This window comes from Zonotrichia albicollis, chromosome 5 (assembly GCF_047830755.1).
Source record: "Zonotrichia albicollis isolate bZonAlb1 chromosome 5, bZonAlb1.hap1, whole genome shotgun sequence".
NCBI lineage: Eukaryota > Metazoa > Chordata > Aves > Passeriformes > Passerellidae > Zonotrichia > Zonotrichia albicollis.
In genome coordinates, this window is record NC_133823.1 from 11,900,428 (window position 1) to 11,921,304 (window position 20,877).

Genomic DNA, 20,877 nt, shown 5'->3' on the forward strand with positions numbered 1-20,877 from the left:
AAGTAAGGTAAATTTATATTAAATGGCAAAAGCTATACTGAAAACTGACACATGCAAAAGAATTCACCCATGCTTGCTGTTCACTTTTCCACACAATAACATAAATTCTATGGTCATTTCTGGGACATAAATCTAAAAATACTGAATCCATTTCAGCTGGTACTTTACAGAATGACTCAGTACCACAGTAAGTTAAACTAATAAAAATATTTTGCACTGGTTACAATATAAACATGCAAAGAGCCTTTTTCCATTTTATGTCAGCCACAGCGATTTCCATAGTAAAAGCTACACCAACTAGAATAAAGGAAGTGTTCTTTACTATCTGTAACATGTCTTACAGAATCAACTCTCTCATTGTTCGAAACCAACACCAGGATCTTATTTTACCCAGGAATCACAAACTCATCTGTGAATGCTGCATGAGTTGTACCAGATTAAATCAGGATTAACTGCACATTTTAATTATTTCTTGTCTTATTCAGCATCTCCAAACATAGAAGGCTGTCACTGAAGGAGTAACTGCAGGGATTTCCAAATGGGAGATCTTTTAATACAGCAGAAATGGCTTAATAGGTGTTTTAGAAAGCTGAATGCTCAGTCACACCTACTATATATTATACTAACTAAAATGGCTTATTACAACCACAGCAAATTAGGATAAAAAATTCATAGAAGTACTGAAGTGATTAAGGAAACCAAATACCACTAATTTTCAGTACATCAGGTTTTCCAAAGCTTTTGAAAGATTCTTCCAAATTCAATATATTCGTAAATAGACAGAGTCCTCAAAATTATGAAAGTCATCTCTCCTCTGCTGAAACTAATAGGATATAATAACTTGATAAAATTCCAACAACATGATCTCCTAACCAAATTTGAAGGCAGGGCAGGGTGCTGCATTTACAGGCATATTGACACAAGCCTTAGTTTCCAGATTCAGATATCATTTTTCTTTGCGACAAAATGCATTTTATCAATACATTCATTTTATGTGTCATATTTAAAGTTAATAAATTCCCAACTATTTCAGTAGTTTAGCCACTTAAAGATAAACAAAGTCTTGGGTCTTGAATATTTCAGATGTTTTTAAAGATAGGTGAAATCACATTCAGTTATCAGTACAAACTATATTCCTATCCACTTTTCTATTTCCACTTGAAGTATTTAAATGTCCAAAAGAAAACTATGAGTAATTTAATAAAGAAATTTCTAGGTCTGTTATATTTTCCTGATTTATATTTTAGAAAGTTAAGGACCTCATAAACAAGATTCTAAACGGTGAAACATTCCATGGTATCTGTGCCAGGTCCTCTTCTCTCCTAAAAGGATGCAACTGAAAAGTCTGGAGAATTCTATTAATAACTTAATAGAAGGTTAATGTCCACTACTTTAGGTTAATGTCCTTTAATGGCAAACTGCATAAGGAAAGATGAAAAAAAGGGGCAAGGAGGGTAGAGGGGAAAAGTACTTGACAAATCTTATCTGACACATTCTCTGATCTTAATACAGGACAAGTGTAAGAGTAGAATACGTAAATATACGTACAAGTTTCCCTCCTGATCTGTGTTCAAATGGGATCATGGAAAACTTCTTTGTCTCTTTCCTGTACATGCAATAGTGTTTCACCCAACTGGAACCAAAGGGAGCAGGCCCTACATAACAGAAAAGCAAAAAATAGTATTCACTTTTTCCAGTTTCTGCTTTCTGCTTTCTAAAATGATATTTAAGAGCCCTAGTTATTTCCCACTAATGCAGTATTTAAAGCAAAGGTACAAATTAACAATATTATACATCATACATCATACTAATGTTAACCACTGCTTATTATTCTAAAATGCAATGCATGTTGTGCTTCACTCTTATGCTTAATGACAAATGGAAAGAATTATTAATCTATCTTTCTCTCTCTACTACAGATAAAATAATTTTTCCCTATACAGTAAATACCCCCTTAAGACTTTTAGAAGAACACAGAAAGCTAAATTTACACCTGGTAAATTGAAGCTAAATAACCACAGATTATCACATCTCTGTTACAAGTTCTAAGCAATCTCATTATTAAGGTCTGATCACACCAGAACTCTCTCCTATTAATCAGTGCATACCCTAGACAGAAGACACTTCCTTTAGAACCCCGCTTACTGCAAACAGTATTGCTGAGATTTGCATCATAATGCTAACTGTTCAAATTTGGATTCTGACCCTTTGTATCTCTGCACTTCTATTACTTAACTTCTCCTAGAAAACTGATCTGCAAATAAATCTTTTCACTCTATAAGGGCAAACATCTCAAAAACATGATTTATGCAAAATGATTTAAAATAAATAATAAATTACAATAAATTGTCATTCCTTGAGCAACAAGAGCTCTGCATCTTGCTTGGCGTTTTTACTAGTGTGAGAAAGATTTATAATTGTTTGAAGTGTTGACAGGATATGATTTATGCAACATGCACCTTCACAGCAAGAATTTTAACACCAGCTACCTAACATATAGTCTGCTTTATTTGACCCTATCATCACAATTAGGTAATGAAAGTGTATCAATGAATCAAGGAAATGACACTCAATTTCATCATATTCAACAAGCTAAATTTTCAGAGGCTAACTTGACAACTCATCTTGCTGGCTGACAACAAATACGTGACAGTTCCAGGGGGGGTCATTAGTGAGGAACTAAAAATAAGATGAAATCCATTCTTTGGTCAAACAAAACTTTCCTGAATTCAGACACTTTTACTAAAAACTGTCACACTTTCAGCTCAATATTCTTTGTATGAGCCAGAGTAACAATGCTGTTAAAAACTTTGAAAAATATACTTAGATGATTCTTTAATCAACAGTAAATTCTTTGCATTATCATGTTACCTGTAGAGGCAAGACTTGGCCATATGCCCAATATGGGCACTGCGGAATACAAACTACACCTTACTTTTTTCCTGTACGTAGAGGTAGCCTTCCATCGTGAAGTGATTTGCTCTTTTATGTTCCTGAGGATTTCTTCTGATCTTGTTCATGAGCTCCTCTACCTCTGACCTTGTTCCTTCAAAACGATTTCGCGTCTAAAACGAGACAGCAAAAACTCTTTGGTAAGGAGAGTGGAAGAAAGACTTTTCCTGGCTGATAGGAGTCATGTACTGGGCTTGCACAGCAAGGTTTTTGTGGTGGGGGGCTACAGAGAGGGCCTCTGTGAGAAGGTGACAGAAGCTTCCTCCCTGTCCCATGGAGCCAGTGCCAGACAGCTCCAAGACAGAGCAGCCACTGGCCAAGGCTGAGCCCATCAGTGACCATGGTAGAGCCTCTGGGATAACATATTTAAGAGGGAAGAACCACACAATGCCAAATGCAGCCAGGGAATCAAGCAAGAACATGTGAGAGGAACAGCTCTGCAGACACCAAGGCCAGTGTAGAAGGAGGGGCAGGAGATGCTCCAGATGCCAGAGCTGAGATTCCCCTAAAGTGCCTGTGGACAGTGGATAAGTTCAGGGAGGACTGTCTGAAGTGAGACAGACCCCATGCTGGAGCAGGGGAAGAGTGTCAGGAGTTTTCCCCCTGAGGTGGAATTAGCAGTAGAGGCATGGTGTGCTGAACTGACCATAACCCTCATTCTCCCGCACCACTGAGGGAGAAGGGAGAGCTGATGGAAAGGTGAGTTTAAGATTTGGGGTTTATTTCTCATTACCCTACCCTAACGTGGTAATAAATTAAACTGAATTCTCCAAGTCAAGTCTGTTTTGCCTCTAATTGGTCTGTAGTTGGTTTCCCTGTCCTGTTCTTAATCCACAAACTCTCCAGCTAAGGAGGGCAATGATAGAACAGCTTTAGAGAGAACACAGATAGAGCAGCAAGCCTCTGGCATCCAGCCAGGGCCAACCCACCACAAATAACTACAAAAAGAGACAATGATCCAGGCCATTTTAGGACATTTAGTCTTAAAGCACAATTCCCATATATGTGTTCACTCTCCAAGTTTTCTGATATTCTTCAAAATCAATGTGGGATTTAGATATCAGCTGCTGTGACTGTGGAAAGCACACTAAGACTGCCAGAGTAGGTTTTGAAACAATCCACCGATCTGTTCAGAGAGAAGTGAAATACTGAGTGCAACATGAATTTGAATATTGAAATTTCCTCAGAAAAATATTACTACATATATTGGCTTAATTCATGAGACTCTTACTTGTTGACAAGAAGTAGAGGATATTCTGTGGTAATTGAGGAAAAAAGTGTCAGGAAGGTCATCAACAGTGTATACAGACTGAGACTATATATGCGCCAAATGTTTGGACCACACACAAGCAGAAGCATGCAAAAACAACTTAAAAAAACTTGGAAGTCCAGTTGATTATTATTCCTGAATGTCATTTATTCCAAAGTCTGCAAGTAGCAGGAAGAAAAACCTTAACAAAAACAACTAGAAAATAACCATGCCACCCACAAATTACATGACAGGACTACACAAAACAACAGAGTAGCTCACACCTGACACAAGAAATTCTTTGGTTTAGTCTGAAAAACACTGGTAATTGGTAAATGAGCAAATAAAACCACAACAATCATGGTAATAACTGGTTTTCTTTACATATGCATCTGTCCAAGCTGAAAACACTGAAAAACACTTGAAAGTCTAAGCGGTACATGTATTTTGAGGAAAGCACATAGTTCCAGATGCATACTTTATGTGTCTTTTTGCTTTCTGAAAGCACCTTCATTTTTCTGAAAATGTGGCCTCATTTATTTTATCTTTTCCCCGGAACAAGCATACAAGATAGCACAACTTTTGGAAGAATCAGTTTTCTAGAGCTTGGGCTACAAGGCAGGGGTGGGCCTTGAACTTACTTTCACTTGATGGGAGGAGATGGCAGTGAGAGGAAGGTAGGGCTTGTGGTAGGGTGTGGAGAGGAAATTCATAGGACAATTCTCACAGTAAAGACAACCTGAATGAAAGGAAAGGCAACTACTACAGCCATACTGGCACCTCTTAAATCACTCTCCATATCCATCTAGGCTGTCTGTACTGGATCTTGTATCCTTCAATTTCTAACCCATCAATCCAGTGTTCTGCCAGCAGCTCAGCTGTACCACAGGCAAGCCCCAGCTCATTTTTCCTTTGGGATGTCTTGCTGATCTTCAGCACAGAGGAGAATGTGTCATGTCCTCTCGCAATCTTTTCAAATGCTTCCTTCTATTTTCCTTTTACCTTGGATAGTTGTTGAGCCTTGTTCTGCCTTCTCTACCTCTACAGCCTCTATCTGTCCATAAAACTTGAGCTGCAAAGCTCAAGCTCTTCAGAATCTGCTGGGGCATTCAGTCTGCTGCAATTCTGCAATCTGCTGCCATTTAGTCAATTGAAAATGCAGCTGCTGAGATTAGCTTACTTTATGACTGCTCATTACTTCTTCAGATCACTCCTCTGGCTCTTTCACACCTGTATTCTGAAACCCAGCTCTTCAAAACTGTACCAGAGTTTTCCTCTCATGCTTCAGCTGGCATCAGCTCCCCTCTAAGCTGCTCCTCACTCTGTTAAGCACACAGAAGAAGCAAGTCTGGCCTGACACTTTCCCCACAAGCACTGACTTCTGCAACAAATGTCTGCTTACAAAGTTACCACTAACCAAGTCCCTTTCTCAAACCAAACCACAGCTCAAAAGGAAACCTGACACTTGAACATACGGGAGGAAAATGAAAGGAATGGTATGGTGGCACGTGAATCACGTCACTATGCAATACAGCAGCTGTAATCCTCCCTTCCACCTCCCTGCCAGCTAAGCTATTTCTAAAAACAGACTGTCCTCTCCAAGAAGCAGTTTCTATGTCTTAATTCCAGATGCCCTCAGAGGTCAACAAAACAAATGCACCACCAGGAACTGATTGCTGGCAGTAAGGTGAGTGGTGTGCATCCTACCAAGAGGCCTCTGGCACACCCAAGTTCCTCTGAGCAAGATTTATTCTTCATAAATCTCAAGGAAGCAAACAGGCCACCTGACAAGTAACTCTGTCAGTCCCACGGCTTCAGCCTTTACCTTGTTTCCTGCTCTCCCAGTCCAGATCACACTGGGAGATTTGGGATAGGGCACACTAAACTAGTAGTGGTCCCATTTACCTGTCCTTGAAGGAACAGATCATTTTGTCAAATACACCATGGGTGCCAACACCAAGTCTCCTTACACAACAGAGATGGACTTGTTTGAAAGGGCTGCTACAAGACAAACTCCACGCTGCTGTGATCAGATGTTTTTCTTCCCTTTTCTTAGTTATGGATAATGTAACCCTACAGGGAAATGACCCTCCACATGACCACCACATACTCAATTCCAAAGTACACCCAAAACATTGAAAACTTCATCTTTCATTACCCATACTCTGAATTATCCAGTGTTTTATGCATTTTTAACACACTTAATTCATTTTAAATAATCCTTGCATTATTTCTATCTCAAAAAAAAAAAAACCTAAAAAAGGAGTGGAGGCCTTTTACTTCATGCTTGTTTTTTCCAGTATTATTAGAACTTACAAAGAACTCACTGGAATTAGTGAGGATTTGTTCAGTGATGTGGTTGGTTATCCAGAAGATGGCACCATATCCCCAAAATTCACTCAGGCAATGCACTCACATGGAACTCCAAGTGCTGGCAATACAGATACTGCACATGCAGCAACATCAGCAAGTGATTTTACTCACAAAAGTAGACACAACTTACATTTTGTATATTTATCTGCAAGGCCGTTTTGTAATGGTTGAAGTCTTTCGCAAGTTCATATCCCTGGTGATAGAAAGTGAACAAACCCTGAAAAAATGATAGCATCTGAAATAGAAAAAAAAGACTTGTTAGAACAAAAAAACCCATTTTCTTCAATACAATTGCTGCACATAGGCTTTTTTTGAAAGACAGATTACAAAATTATTATTTTAAAATAAATTTCCACTAATGCCTACACTTTATGAGCAATATTTAAATATTAATTATGATCTATGTATACAGACATTTTGGATGGTCCTGTCTCTGGAATTTCACAACTCTACTTTCCATTTGACCATAGGAAATGTATATCCCATGTTCCCAAACTTTCCTATGTAACTTTTTCCTACAACTGCTCTGATACCAATGATGTCTGGAGCACATATTTGTGCACAAGGAGGTAATGAGCATTCTGTCCTTTCATCACCATTTCCCTGGTCATTCCTCTCTCTGCTCATGACCACGTGGAGATGACTGCCCCATCAGTCATCTGGTTTGCTGCAAGAAGGAAGCTTTGTCCATTGCTGCTTTTTGTGCACAGATCTGACCTTCTGTCAGAACCAGCAAGTGACCCACTTAGCATATGCTGGCTTTAGTATTTCAATTTAAAAGAACAAACAAGTTATACTACACTGGAAGTAGCATGAGGTGTAATCCTGTCTAACTCTCCTGTTTAGTTCAGGTTGCTGGAACAAAGCAAGTGAGACATAAAAGAGAATGAATCTAATAAAAGTCTGAAGTCATATTGCAAATAAAGCATTTTCAACAAATGCAAAAAAACCCATAAATTTTAAGTATTAAGGACAAAGGAAGTAAGAATTTGGTACAAAGCTTTCTAGTGTAGTGTAAACTTCATGTACAAACTAGGGAAAATACAGCCCCATCCAGACGGAGCTTTCAGAAATGAGAAAGGGACATGTTGCAAGAACATAATTTGAAGATTCATTTTTCTAGTTTGGCTCTGAGGAAACTTCAAACAGTCTGAAACACAATAATCAAATGCAAAACTATTTAGGGTTACAAAAATATTTTTCAAAAAAAGAAAAAGCCAGCATATCTACACTAGAAAAATGCCGCACAACCCCTCTTTTCACATCATTTTGCCTTTCTTTAAACAATGCTAATATAATTGCAGCAATTTATTGCCTCTTAAGTATTTTAGCAATTTTTTTTCACACAGAAATTATCTCTATTAGAATAGACAGTTCTTAATAACTGCTTAATGACCAGCTATTTTGATTAGGGTAATTTTAAACTTTTCTTTCATTATTATATTAAAGCAGTTGTATCAGAATAAAAGGACAAACTTGGCCCAAAAGCACAGACTTCAGAGCATGAGAGAATGGAAGTTGCTTCTACAATCCATCCTCCATTTATTCTCAGTATTACACTTAACTGTTCTCTTGTTGTTTGATACATTTGTATTTAAAATACCAAGCTACTGCACATTTCAGAAAAATTTCAGAATAAGTTCTTCTCATAGATTTAAGAAAGTCTCATCAGTGCATGGAGCATTGCCACCAAAATCAAATTAAACCCCTTGATTTCTGCACAGATTCAACTGCAAGTGAAATTAAACATATCAGGCTACCCAGGAATGGGCTTCTTACCCAGCAGCACCCTCCTAATTGATTTATATCTGCAATTATTTACTAGCAGGCCTCTAAGCCCAACCTTCATAATTAAAATTAGATTCCTTGCATTAGTCAGCAATTACATTGCATTGGTTAGAAAACTCAAGGCAAGAATCTTGACACCAACACCTTTTTGATTCCTCTGCTCTATCTCACAGTGTGAATTGAGGTTTTTGCAGTACCATAAAAGGTTTCACACATTTTCTGAAAATCAACATCAGTGGGTCCAAATCAGTTCTTATTACTGAGGTAAGGTTTGACATGCTTGGTTAAATTTATCTGCACTAGGAATCTGTACAGCTGTATCTGTAACAAGTTAGTTTAAATTCTGTTAAGTCACTCAATTGGCTGTGTTTTCCAGAAAGCAAAGCTTGGCTTTTGACCAAATGCATTCCTTCTCCATCCCCTATGAAAGGTAGAGTAGGTTGAATTCCCTGATACTCACAGGCTCCACACACTCAAATTTCTTCCGCTCCTGGATCTCCTGCAGCTTGCACACGTACTCGAGGGACAGCTCATAGAAGTGTTTTCTGTTCTGCTCCACTTGGTTATCTGCCTGCACACAGAGCACACCTCATGAAGTTTCACAGACATTTTGCAAACAGCTTCAGGATAACACACACACAGAAGTGGCAAGCAGATAATTTTCACCATATTTGAAGGATTTCTTACAATATAGATCATTCATTTACTTTTAAACAGCAGCAGCAATTCTCTTTCACTAGGTAACATATGTTATTTTGAATCATGAGGCTAGACTTTTTAGAAAAATTCCAGCAACACCTCTTTAAACTTCTTTTCTAGGGAATCCAACTTTTAACAGCATTGCAAAGGTACCTGCCCAAACAGAGAGTGGGAGCTAAGAGCATCATCCATTAGAAAAGGGAGAAATCATCTCTCCAATCAAATTAACGAAGGAAACATTATTTTTGAAAACTAAAGTGTTGGTGCTGTAAATTTTACCCCATAACCCAAATAACTGTTGTAAAATAGCCAGAATGCTGTTGTACCCATCCCACACCTGTGCTCACTCTCACTGGCAAAAAATGCAATGGATAAAGGTCACTTACTGTTACAACACTCCACAAGTTTCCCCAGAGCATCCTGTGTCTAAAAATGCAGCCTTTCTACCTGCAGCTGATATTTAGCACAGCTTTGCAGAAATGCCAACACCATATTGATGTTGAACAGCTACATTTCAGCTAACATCCATCTGCATATAAACATTTCACTTTTCTAGCATCTAGCAATTATTTTATGAATTTATTATTTAAGGTAGATTTAAGATTCATTTAGATTAGTTTTAAAATTTAGTAATAGAAACTGTTATTTTAATAAAATTAAAGAAAAGGTTACTCTAAGTAACTAACACTTAGTCTTTGCCCACAAAGATAATACAAAATGCATCTACAGTGAATTACCAAAGTGGAGAAAGGGTTAGGTGAAAGGACAAGACTTACTATCAGACTCTCTCTTAAATACTGGGCCTACATCCTTCAGGCAGAACAGTGACTGCTGTGCTTTAAGAGGATAAACCAAATTAGCTTTAAGACCGTTTTGCCTTAAGACGTGCTTGGCTTTACTGCTCTGTGCCGGAGAACTCTTAGCAGTTAAAGGGGCATAACCACAAATGCCATTAAATAAATGAAGCCCTGATAAGTATTTCAGTTAGCAAATATGTTTCAACAAGCCACGCCATTTTAATGCATCCCATAAACTGGGGAATTGTTTGAGTTGTCAGCCTATAAACACAGGAATTGTTTGAGTTGTCAGCTAAACTTCTAATCATATATACATGAAGGGTACAACACCCTATAAAGAGACTCTGAAGTGGATCTTTGAGGACATCTGGCCCACCACACAGTCCAGAATACTTTATCACACCTCTCAGTTTTTTGAGGCATGAGCCTCCGCATGCACCCAGCAAGTTGCATTGCAGTTTGTATACTACTGAAGGAAGAGAGAAGTGAGAAACACACCATGCCTCAGTAAAATTGGAGGAATATCCCACCACCAGGAGAGTTAAAAGTTGTGTTTATGTTAAGACACACTCCAAAACATGGCATGTTTTTCATCAAATTTTTGTCAAATTTATCCCTTCACATTTACTCCAGTCAGGAACTGACACAGCTAGACATGAATAAAACTAAATTATATATAATTGCACATATATACATATGCAACTATATACACCTGTTCTCTAAGCTTATGCAAGAAATTGTTTCTTACCTCCTCTAACAACATGCCCTAAGGGCCTTTTTTCTTATACATTTATACTTCAAAATTAAACACATAAATGTGAGAGCCTGACTGAAGAATTTCAGAATTTTTGCTCATGAAACTTTGAAGGACATTTAAAACAAATCTATTTGCTCATTCTAGATTTCACACATGCTCTAAAGCTTCAGGCTATATTTAGACAGCTTCAAAATGCCTCTTAGAGTCATTATGTATTTTTCCATTGAGGTTAGGTCTCATTTCAGATTTGATATCAAGAACCCATATTTCATCAAGTGATCATAATCAGCCCTTTATCTTTTCGTCTGCGTCAAGTTCTTTGGCAGCTGATCAATTTGACAAAAGTACAGGTCCTGACACATGAGCCATGCCAAATAACTTCACTGGGACAACTCAACTCCCCAAAAGACATTTCTTTACACATTTGAGGGTCTATGTTGCAAGTGCAGCATGATGAAGTGACATCTCAGTGAAACTCAAGAATAGAGAAATTCCAGGGTAACTTTGCCAGTAATATTAACCATTTTTATGAAAAATGGCATAGAATATTTGGGATGGGGTAGAGGGCAGGGACAGGAGTTTTCCCTGAGGAAAACATTAAGGTTTTTTATAATCTAAGCATTAATAATTCTGACATAATTACACTTATCTAGGAAAAAAGTCCTCCTGGCTACAGCAAGTCTCTACAAGATTTCCCAGCAGTCTTTTCACATACTATTTGCTGTTGCCCTAGAAATAAAAACTATTACGAATAAATTGATGAGGATAATAAGCCCAGAGGGAACCAGAAGGAATGCCAGGCAAAACAAATCTATCAGTTATAAATTGTCAACAAATTTTTTATAGCACTACTCAAAAAAACACCAAAACAAACCTTCAAAATGTGAGAAAAAGCAAAGGCACAAACCCACTTTATTTGGGAATAAAAGTCTTGCTGTCCTCTGCTGTAAGTGTTAGCACAGGACATTCAGTCAATACTCACAATGCAATGCAATTACATGAATGATAAAGCCTTGTAAGAAATTCAGAGTTTTTCACATTGTGTTTGCACTTCCCTCTTCCCTCAATTATATATAAAAAATGACATGACACTCAGTGCCTCATACACACAAAACCCTTGATTCAGAAAATGGTGGAGGAACTAAGTTCAGCAAATATTGATTTTCTCACCAACATTTCCAGATGAGAAAATGGCTTTGTTTTACCACTGAGAATGCTGTTTCTGCATTTGCAGAAGTATATTTACCTATCCCAAAGTCTTCAGCCTGCATTAAAAAAGAGAAGCAACAATACCTCTTGTAATTGTAGCTCTTTCTTCTTAGCTGATAAATTTAAATGTTTTTCTAACAAACTGTAGTTCTTCTCTGTCTCTTTATCAAACTTCTTCTTTTCCTCCTAGATGCAGAAACAAAGTTGCAATCGTGTCAATACAAAAGTGTACTATTTTTCTTCTGTTAAAATACTAGTTCAAAGATAAATACTAGAACAAAGAGAAAAAAAATCATAGCTCCAGAAAGCAGAGAAAAATATGTTCCATCTCATTTTAAAAATGAATTTAAAGGCTAACTTGGAATGAAATCCCATTGCATCATTATGGTGCAGCTTATCACACAGATGCTTACATCTTCTAAGTTAAAAAAGAAAAAACCTGGCTTCTTCTTGATTTATTGCATTTTTCATTACTTTCAGGCATCATCCAGACCACCTTGTTTTTGAATAAAAGGCATTACATTTCAGTTTCACTGAAAAAATAACTTTCTAAAATTAACAAGGGAGAAGTTCCAACAGTTCGAAACCCAAAGGAAATACACCTCTATATTCCATAAGATTTCTTCATTTTAAAGCTATACAACAACCTCAGTGCTGAATTCCTATTTCTACCAGAGTTTTATTGTGCCCATGACAAAAACCCAGAAAAAAAGAAAAAAAAAAACACCCATAAAACTTAATATCATAGTATCAAAAGAAAAACTCCCACAGACATGTAGGAATATCATTTGCACAATGCAAAACTGTTTCTCTGATCACCAAAAGCAATGTATTAGAAGATGGACAGTCATTAGTTTTTTTAGAAAATCTGAGTTTCTGAATCTAATTTAGTAGAAGATGATATAAAACAAATTGATTCCTCAGTTCCACTGTATTAAAGCAAAAATCAGTATTCATTAATTCAACCAACCAGTTTTGAAGTTATTTTTAGCATATCTAATTGCAGTTGAAAATAACCTAAAATGAGTAAAATCAAGTGTTTAACAACATATTCAAGAACTGGCAGATTTAATCATCAGAAAGATACTAGTTAAATTAAAATATTTTTCCTCGTCTGTAGATTTGAAATCACATTTAAATGTATTCTGACCAAACCCCTGGTTAAACTCTGCAGACATAATTGTTCTTTTTTTCTTCTCTTAACCTTTCATTTTGAACACTCCTATCTGCACCATATTAGAAGAGACACACATTTTTGCTCTCTGAACCATCAGATTCTGAAGATGGCATTACATTAAGGGGCTCTTTAGGATTGCTTCTCAGCAAGGACTTCTACCAGAATTTTTTCCCCCACTCTGACACTCAAAACTTCCTTTAAAAAATGAGTCTTAAAAAATATTTGTTATCAACTTAAAAACATTAACATATGCATATAGTATCAGGGTGATTAGAGATAACATATTAGCAACATGGGGGATTGGGAACAAAGTGAAGGGAAATAGGTGAGTCTTTGTGTTTATATTAGTAAAATTTCCATTGATGTGGTGAACATTTGAGTGTTCCCAAAAAAAAAAACAACAACAGAAAAGAGTTCTCTTCTTAACCGGCAAAATCAGAAACTTTACATACACAGCTTGGGATTAGTGCTGCAGCACCTTTCAATAAGGGGTAATTCAAGAAGTGTCTCAGTTTCAGCTCTATGAAGCTCAACTTCCCTCCCCTTCCTTTTCTTCAGCCTAACTCAGACCATTTCATCAGCAAAGAAATGTAATATGCAGAAAAAATCTGAGGCAGCAGATTCAACTTTTATTTTTTAATGGTAGAGCATAAATCTTTCCTAAAGCAAATACTACACAACGTTGCAAATTTATTTCACCACTAGATGCCATAAGTTGGTTTTCAGAGCTAAGCAGAGTTGTATTTCCAATGTCAGTGTTTTGATTATATTGAATAAATATTCAGTTAAGAATATTCCAAAAACTAAGTATTTTTAGAGGGTTTTTATTTAAACACTATACAATTATGTAAGACTTCTATTTAAAGGTTTAAATGATCTTTTTTGACACTATTCTGTTAAAAAGAAGTTTAGATCAGAAATAAAAGCTACAGCTTCACAGAAACAGTATGCAGGGACACAAGGAAAGAAACATCTATCCAAACAAAATGGGAAAAGTAGGCTTTATGAATGTAATTTGTGTTAGAAGCATCAGGAAGAGAATTCTGACTAGGAAATTAGCAAAGATATGAGATAACTTAAAGCATTAGGAGTTCTCGCCCCAAAACTAGCAATATTCTTTAACAGCAAAAATACTGCTGAAATAATGCATTCATTACACAGCTGCTTCTATGACAATGAGTTACATTGAGAAAAAATTCTCTCTTTCCCTGGAAGACTGGCTATATTACAGACCAAGTTTTTATTGTGCGTTGGTTGGGTCACCTAATATACTTCTCTCAAGTCCATAAAATTGCACAAAGCTCATTGTACCACCAAACAGAAAGGATTTATGATCCACAGAGCATTTTCAGTTCATGAACACTGAAATCATATGCAGACATGTTAATCATTGCTGCAAAAGTCAAAATGCACAGTGCTCTCAAAAGTGAAACATTGTCTTAAAATCACTAAATATCACTGGTGATGAAGACATGAAATTGTAAAATAAACCATATGCAGGTATTTTGAAAATGTATTGAGTTTTACAACAGAAAACTGTAATAAAATGCTGGTTTCTTTCCTTTCTGCTTCTTTTTAATAAGCACTTAAATTTCTCACCCCAAGGAAGGCAGACAGATACAAATTTGTCCTTGTTACTTTTATCCAAATCTAGTCCGTACTTAATGCATGATTTTCACTTAGCTTTTTTTTTTAATATTCACAACTTAGTGACAATCTTAAAAAAAAATGACCAAATGCTTTTATCAAAAATACTGTCAATGAGATCTTGTCCTCAGCCTCTTCATCCCTATTATTCCCATGCATACAGAGCCAGTGAGTCATTTATTCAAAACAAAAAAATAAATAAAGGTAATTCTCGCTTGCAGGTGGCAAAAATGTAGTTAAAAGCATATGGATGAGTGGGCTCCTTTAGGTAGTTAATATTTTTCAGCCCTTGGTTGGGCAACTGCAGGCAAATACAAAGCAGAACAGGGTTACCCATTAGGAAGGGGGGGAAGGCTGTTAGCAGAATTCTTCCTATTCCAGACACAGGAGATAAGGGAGGTGGGGAGAAGGAAGGGAAAGGACACATTCTTCTCTTCTTGACACATTCCATTTATTTCTGAAACAAGTTCTCAAAGTAGAAACAAAAAAAAGTGTGAACAAATGAAGCATAAACAATAGTATGTTTCTGCCAATTACATGTCATTATTAAAATGCAATCCAAGTAGAGAAATAAAACAAACTTATAAAGGAAAAGAGGGACAAACCTTTACAGCTCCTAGCTGCTCTTTCCTAAATCTTTCCAAAGGTTTGATGAGAGTTTCAGTAACACTGAGTGCCTGAAAAAAAAAAAAAAGCATGGGTTAGGTTTCTGTAGCCAGCTTGATGAGTCACGTCAGCATCAGCAACAAAAAGTAAAAAGCAAGGAAACTCTGAGGTAAAATACTAGAAGCATGCAAGTTAAAACTTCTAACTAAAAAAAATAAAACACATCAGAGTTCATTCAAGCTTAAAAAATTTCTTAATTCAATCCACTATCAGGAAAATTAAATTAAAACAAATGCAAAAATTTCAGAAATTTCCAGATTGCACCCAAAATTGCAACTGCTTCATTTGTGGCAGTCTTGCAGATCAGGTTGAAGGCCTCAGTGACTGAACACCAGAATGACACAGAGGACAAATGAGCTCCATTTGGGGGATGCAAAGATTTCTGCAACAAGAAGCACTACAGACAACTGTGGAATAGACTAGTGAGTAGCAAACAATAATCTTTTAAGACATTTAAAGCCACTAGGCATGCATATAAATCTCCAAATATTAACACACTTAAGTACATTAATAAGACCTTAAGCTAAATTATAAAATCAAAGAGGTGCAAAGTCAATAAACAAGAGGTTTATTGAGATGACTGTGTGAGCATCCACCAGTGCATTTACAATATAAAGTCTCATGGCCACTGCAAAAAGAAAAAAAGGAGGACAAAATATTCCATCATAAGACAGAAAACTGCAGCTTATTAAAAATTCACATGAAATTTCCCTGAAGACGGAGCAGGGTTCCATTTGGTGCAAACATGACTTCTAATTTTAAAAATATTTGAAATTTCAGGAAAAGCTGGTACTTCTTGAACACAGCAGCAGCAGCATGGAAAAGATGGCAAGAGCATTGCAGGTAGAGCAGACCTTTGGTCTGTTCTAAGGCAGACCCACAGAACAAATCATGCCCAGCACTGGGCTCAGCACAGCCGCTGGGCTGGGAGGCCAAGAGTTCAGGCAGAGCTCCCTGGAATCCCCCTAACATACAACAGAAACCTTTCTCTCTCTTTCCTTCCCTTTGCCCTCCCTTTAGAGCGAAAATCTTCAGATAAAACATCACAGGCTTACACCGGCCTTCTGGAACACTTCAGAAAATCCTTATCATGAAACACACAGGGATGTACCCGAGATCTGGCACAACACAAATCTGAGCTGCTCCCGCCCATCCCTGCAGCCATGAGGGATTACTGTGGGAGTCAGGCTGCCAATTCACTGTAACCACAGCAACCCACACTGGGTCTGCAGGGCCAGCACAGCACACCAACCTGCAGCTGACTGGAAACCCAAAGGGCTGGCAAGTCTGGGCCAAACTGGTGCTGCACAGTCACCCACATAGCAGCTACATCCTAACTTCAGAGCACGTTTTCTCAGCACAGAACTTCCCTCTGCATCCATTTCGAGACTTTGCCAAAACCATTTTAAAGCACCCTTCAGTGCACCCTTGGGAGCAACAGGAAAAGAACTCTGAAGTCAGGAACTCTGGAAACCCCACAATCAGTCCTACTGTACTGGAAAACTTTAAGTTGTTCTCTGTTCTAACAAAGTGAAGGAGAAAACTCCTCGGAAGAAAACTCAGAGAGGACGGCACAATATTCCACGAGGTAGAGCACCACACTTCCTGGAATAATTTGAAAGCATTTAAAGGTAACAACTGAACACTCACATGGTTAGAGGGTTAAAAATAATTAACAAATGACAAGTTGCTTATTAGATGTTTGAACATTTACACAAGAAAGTGTAAGGTTAACACGCATTGAATGTATGCTGAACACAAAGTCCAAATCAAAGAAAACCATAGCACCTTGATGTAACAAAGGAAAAATACAAAATAAAGGAAAATATATACATAAAAGGCTGTGTTTCATACAACAGCAGGGCTGTAAATCACTTGTCCTGCTACTCCTGTGCAGTATTAACCATGGGAACCACTACAGGAATCTGTTTGAAGCAGAAAATAATCTTTAAATCAAAATGGGATGTTCTCTTCAGCGACTGCCAACAAGCAGATTCCACTGCTGCCAGTGGGATGATATGCCAGTAATTCTTTCATTAAAAGAAAAACAGGCTTCCCCTCCTTCCAAAAAAGACATTTCTCATTTTGGACAACTTAGACTTTTGTTAACAGATGTATCCCCAAGTGCCTGCCATGAAGGTACTTTATGATTTGTCACCCCCTTTGCTTTCTGTGCCTGGGTTAAATAACAGGACTCTCGATTACTTCTGGGTGGAGTGAGGTTTTGCAGAGCTTTGGTCATTCTCACAGAGCTTCATACCAGGCCATATATAAGAATACAAGATTGGTAAATTCAACAGTGAATTACAGAGATGTTCTTCTGACTGACCAAGCTCATAATTAAAATACCTCCAATACAAGATTAAATAGAGACTCATTCCTGCTGTTTTCCAGTACACAGAATCCAGTGCTTGTCATGAAAAATTACAAAAAAGATGTATTATTATTTATAGAAAGAAATTATTTTCACTGCTATTCATTCTTAGCTTATTTATAACTCAGAAACTTAAAACAACTCTTTTTTTAAAACTGTAGATAAAAAATCATCAAACAAGCAAGGGATTACCTAAATATATTTGCAATTATCACTTGTACTTTTCTTCAGAACTAGAATCATGTTAAAATGGAAAAGTTCCAGCAAAAGTTAAACTAGGCATTTAAGTTGATTAATATGAAACTAGATGTTCCTTCCTTTTTCAACTTCTGTCTTGACTCTTACATTCATTTTCATCCCTCTTCTTCTCTAATCCTGACAGATTATGACAGAAATGTACTATTTGAAATAACATTTTAAAATCCATTTTTTACACCTCTCATCTATCCAAACCTACATGAAACAAATATATACTCAATTATATCTGGCAGGCAAACTGTGGCACACAAGTCATAAGTGAACCAACCTAACAAGGTCATGTCTCAGGTAACAGAATTTTAACCAGCTTTGTGAATGTCAGAGCCTCAGGAATGCCCAGAAATGTTTAACCCAATGTGCGCACATGTCCCGGGCAGACAGTCCCAGACTGCTCAGGCTAGTCCTGCTCTGCTTGCAGCACCTACAGAAAGGTCAAAGAATTAACTGAACTTGAACATAAACCTGGCAACAGCAGCAATAAAGTCACCAGTGCCATCAGCACCTCAGAAGATCACTCTATCTATCCAACATTTCCCACATCCTGAAGCATGCTGTCAGCTTTGTGTATATCTATTTCAGATGCCTTTACAGAACTCCACTTGCTCAGCAGAGAAGTTGTACAGATCATAGATTAGGGGGCCCCAACCTCTCTTTCCAACTGAAGCCCTCAAAGATGCAGGTAAATCCATTAGCAAGCTCATTCACAGCTGCTGGATACTTCCTCAGTCAGGTCAGCGAGACCCAACAGGTCACTGAGCAGTCCGTGGCACTCCACAAGATGACTCCATTTAGACTGTCACTTCTTCCCTTCCCAGAAAAGGTGGGAGTACAAGTGCTTAAGGACAAATTGCTTCCACCAACACCTCCTCCTAAGCACTGTAACCTGACGGAGAAGACCAGGCACCAGCATTTAGTGCTCCTCTTGCTTTCCCCTGCAGCAGGCAGGAGCAGGTTAAGTTCCCACTCCCTTTCCAGGCGCAACCAGGTTTACACTGCAGAGGAGGAAGGCTGCTTGTAGGCAGCCTGTAAAGGAGTAGCAACCCACAAGAGCTCTACTCAAAGTGCAGTGGCTAAAAAGGTTAAATCAACCTAAGTTAATCAAAGTTTGTTATTAGACAAATGCAGCACTGGCCTCCCAGCCTTCATCCTATAAATGTCCTTAGAGCTCAGCCTTTACTGGAAGCACTGGAAATTGCACACTGCTCATCAACAACTCTGGTGGTGAGGCAAATACATATCCTGACTCTGCTCCAGTCTGAATTGATGCATTCTCCCATAAAAAAAAAAAAAAGGTTTAGTGAGAAAGAAGAAAAATTAAGCCATAAACATACACCTTCTTGCAGCCTGCAATGCAACACAGGAACGCTGAGTTCCCAATTCCACCTCAGAAACTGGAATGCAGATTGGATGCCTTGCATAAAGGAGGGGGTTTAGTTTCTGAGCATACCAGCTGGACAGATTTATTTGTAGTCAGGGGCAGGATTGTTGATTGACCCTCAACAAAGCTATGAGAGAGGCCAACATGTCAGTAAGGCAAAGCCCATGAAACTGAGCAAGTGTCAATGAAACCAGATCTGGGAAGGAAGCTTTGCCTTAGTGAGTGCAACAGAGAAGGCAGAAAGGAAGACATACCTAGCAGTGACTCAATAACAAAATAGTTGACACTGCTGCTAGATAAAGAAGCTCACTTTCCAATAAAGATATTTACCACTACAGCTGCTCTTCTATTTACAGAGGATATGGTTGTGTTTTCCCTAAGATAATGCACCATTCAGCCTAATTAAAAAAATAAAAAGCCAATTCTGATACCTCCAATGCTGGAAGAGAGAGAAATATATAAAGAATGTTATTTTCTCCAAAAAGCCTTCCTACTTCATATAGTGATTTGCTACTGAAATTTCTCAAAGCATTAAGACCTACACCTGAAACCCTGTACTATTAAAATTTGCAGATACAATTCCACTACTGAAAACATCAGATGTTATTTTCAAAGTCTGAATCTCCATTCTTTCTTTTCCCATGAGAATATGATTTGCTCTTACAGTTACACATGCCCCCAGTTAGCTGCACAGCCCACCCCCCTGCCAGCCCTTTAGACAGAGGTGTCTCTCTATAACCACATCCCAGCACTGGTTTTGTATTTATCTGGAGCACTGATGACTGCAGACAGTGCAAACTACCCCCAAGGCTCATTAATTTGTTTTCAAATCAAGTTTTCTTCTAATAAACATGTCTGGATTTTCTTCCTGCTCTAGAGCTTTCCCTGTAGCTTTATGATATTAGATACTGAAAGGGCCTCAGGCACACATTGGGAATACAGACATAGGAGTTTTTTGGTTTTTAGAAGGCTTTCAGTACATAGACTAAAGGATTTTTAAGGAGCTCTCATAGCACATTAATACTTGTGTATCTTTGCATGAGTGCAGAAGCTATAAAAAAGAAGTGACACCCATTGTTGTGGATTCCTTTGCTGTGGAGGAAACCATCTGGTAACAAGAGAGCCATGGGGACCAGTGATACACCTCACCTAGAGACAACATATTTTGTTGAAGCACCAGGAGGCATCTGTACCAAAACACATCACCTCCCTCTTAGGTGTTCCAGAGAAATACCCCTCAGGGTTTGGCAGGAAGACGAGAAGTTTCTCAAACTGTTCCAAGGGGAATTTCCTGGACCATTGAGCCACTGCCTCACAAGCCTCAATACAGGCAGAATCCTGCACTCCGCACTTCCTAATTCCTTCACAAGCAGCAGCCTTGCCTTACAGGAAATACAACAGCTGGAATCATGAGTTCACCCTTCTACAGAAAAGCCATTTCCTGCTCACCTCCTGGAAGTTCATGACTCACCCTAAGGACAGATAACTAAAAGGGCCTCCTATGATCCATCTGCTGAGCTGTGCCCTACTCTGAAATGTTGCCCTCATTGAAT

At 38.0% G+C, this 20,877-nt stretch overlaps 1 protein-coding gene across 1 annotated transcript in view; it reads right to left on the reverse strand.

The window, feature by feature from the left end:
* ARHGAP10 (Rho GTPase activating protein 10) overlaps positions 1-20,877 on the reverse strand; it is a 144,326-nt gene that overhangs the window by 75,740 nt on the left and 47,709 nt on the right. Inside the window, exons 4-9 of the mRNA XM_005485312.4 lie at positions 15,254-15,325; positions 11,909-12,010; positions 8,823-8,933; positions 6,705-6,809; positions 2,936-3,065; positions 1,549-1,655 (exon numbers count right to left, since the gene is read on the reverse strand). Coding sequence (XP_005485369.2) covers positions 1,549-1,655; positions 2,936-3,065; positions 6,705-6,809; positions 8,823-8,933; positions 11,909-12,010; positions 15,254-15,325 — 627 coding nt within the window. The remainder of the gene's footprint in view (positions 1-1,548; positions 1,656-2,935; positions 3,066-6,704; positions 6,810-8,822; positions 8,934-11,908; positions 12,011-15,253; positions 15,326-20,877) is intronic.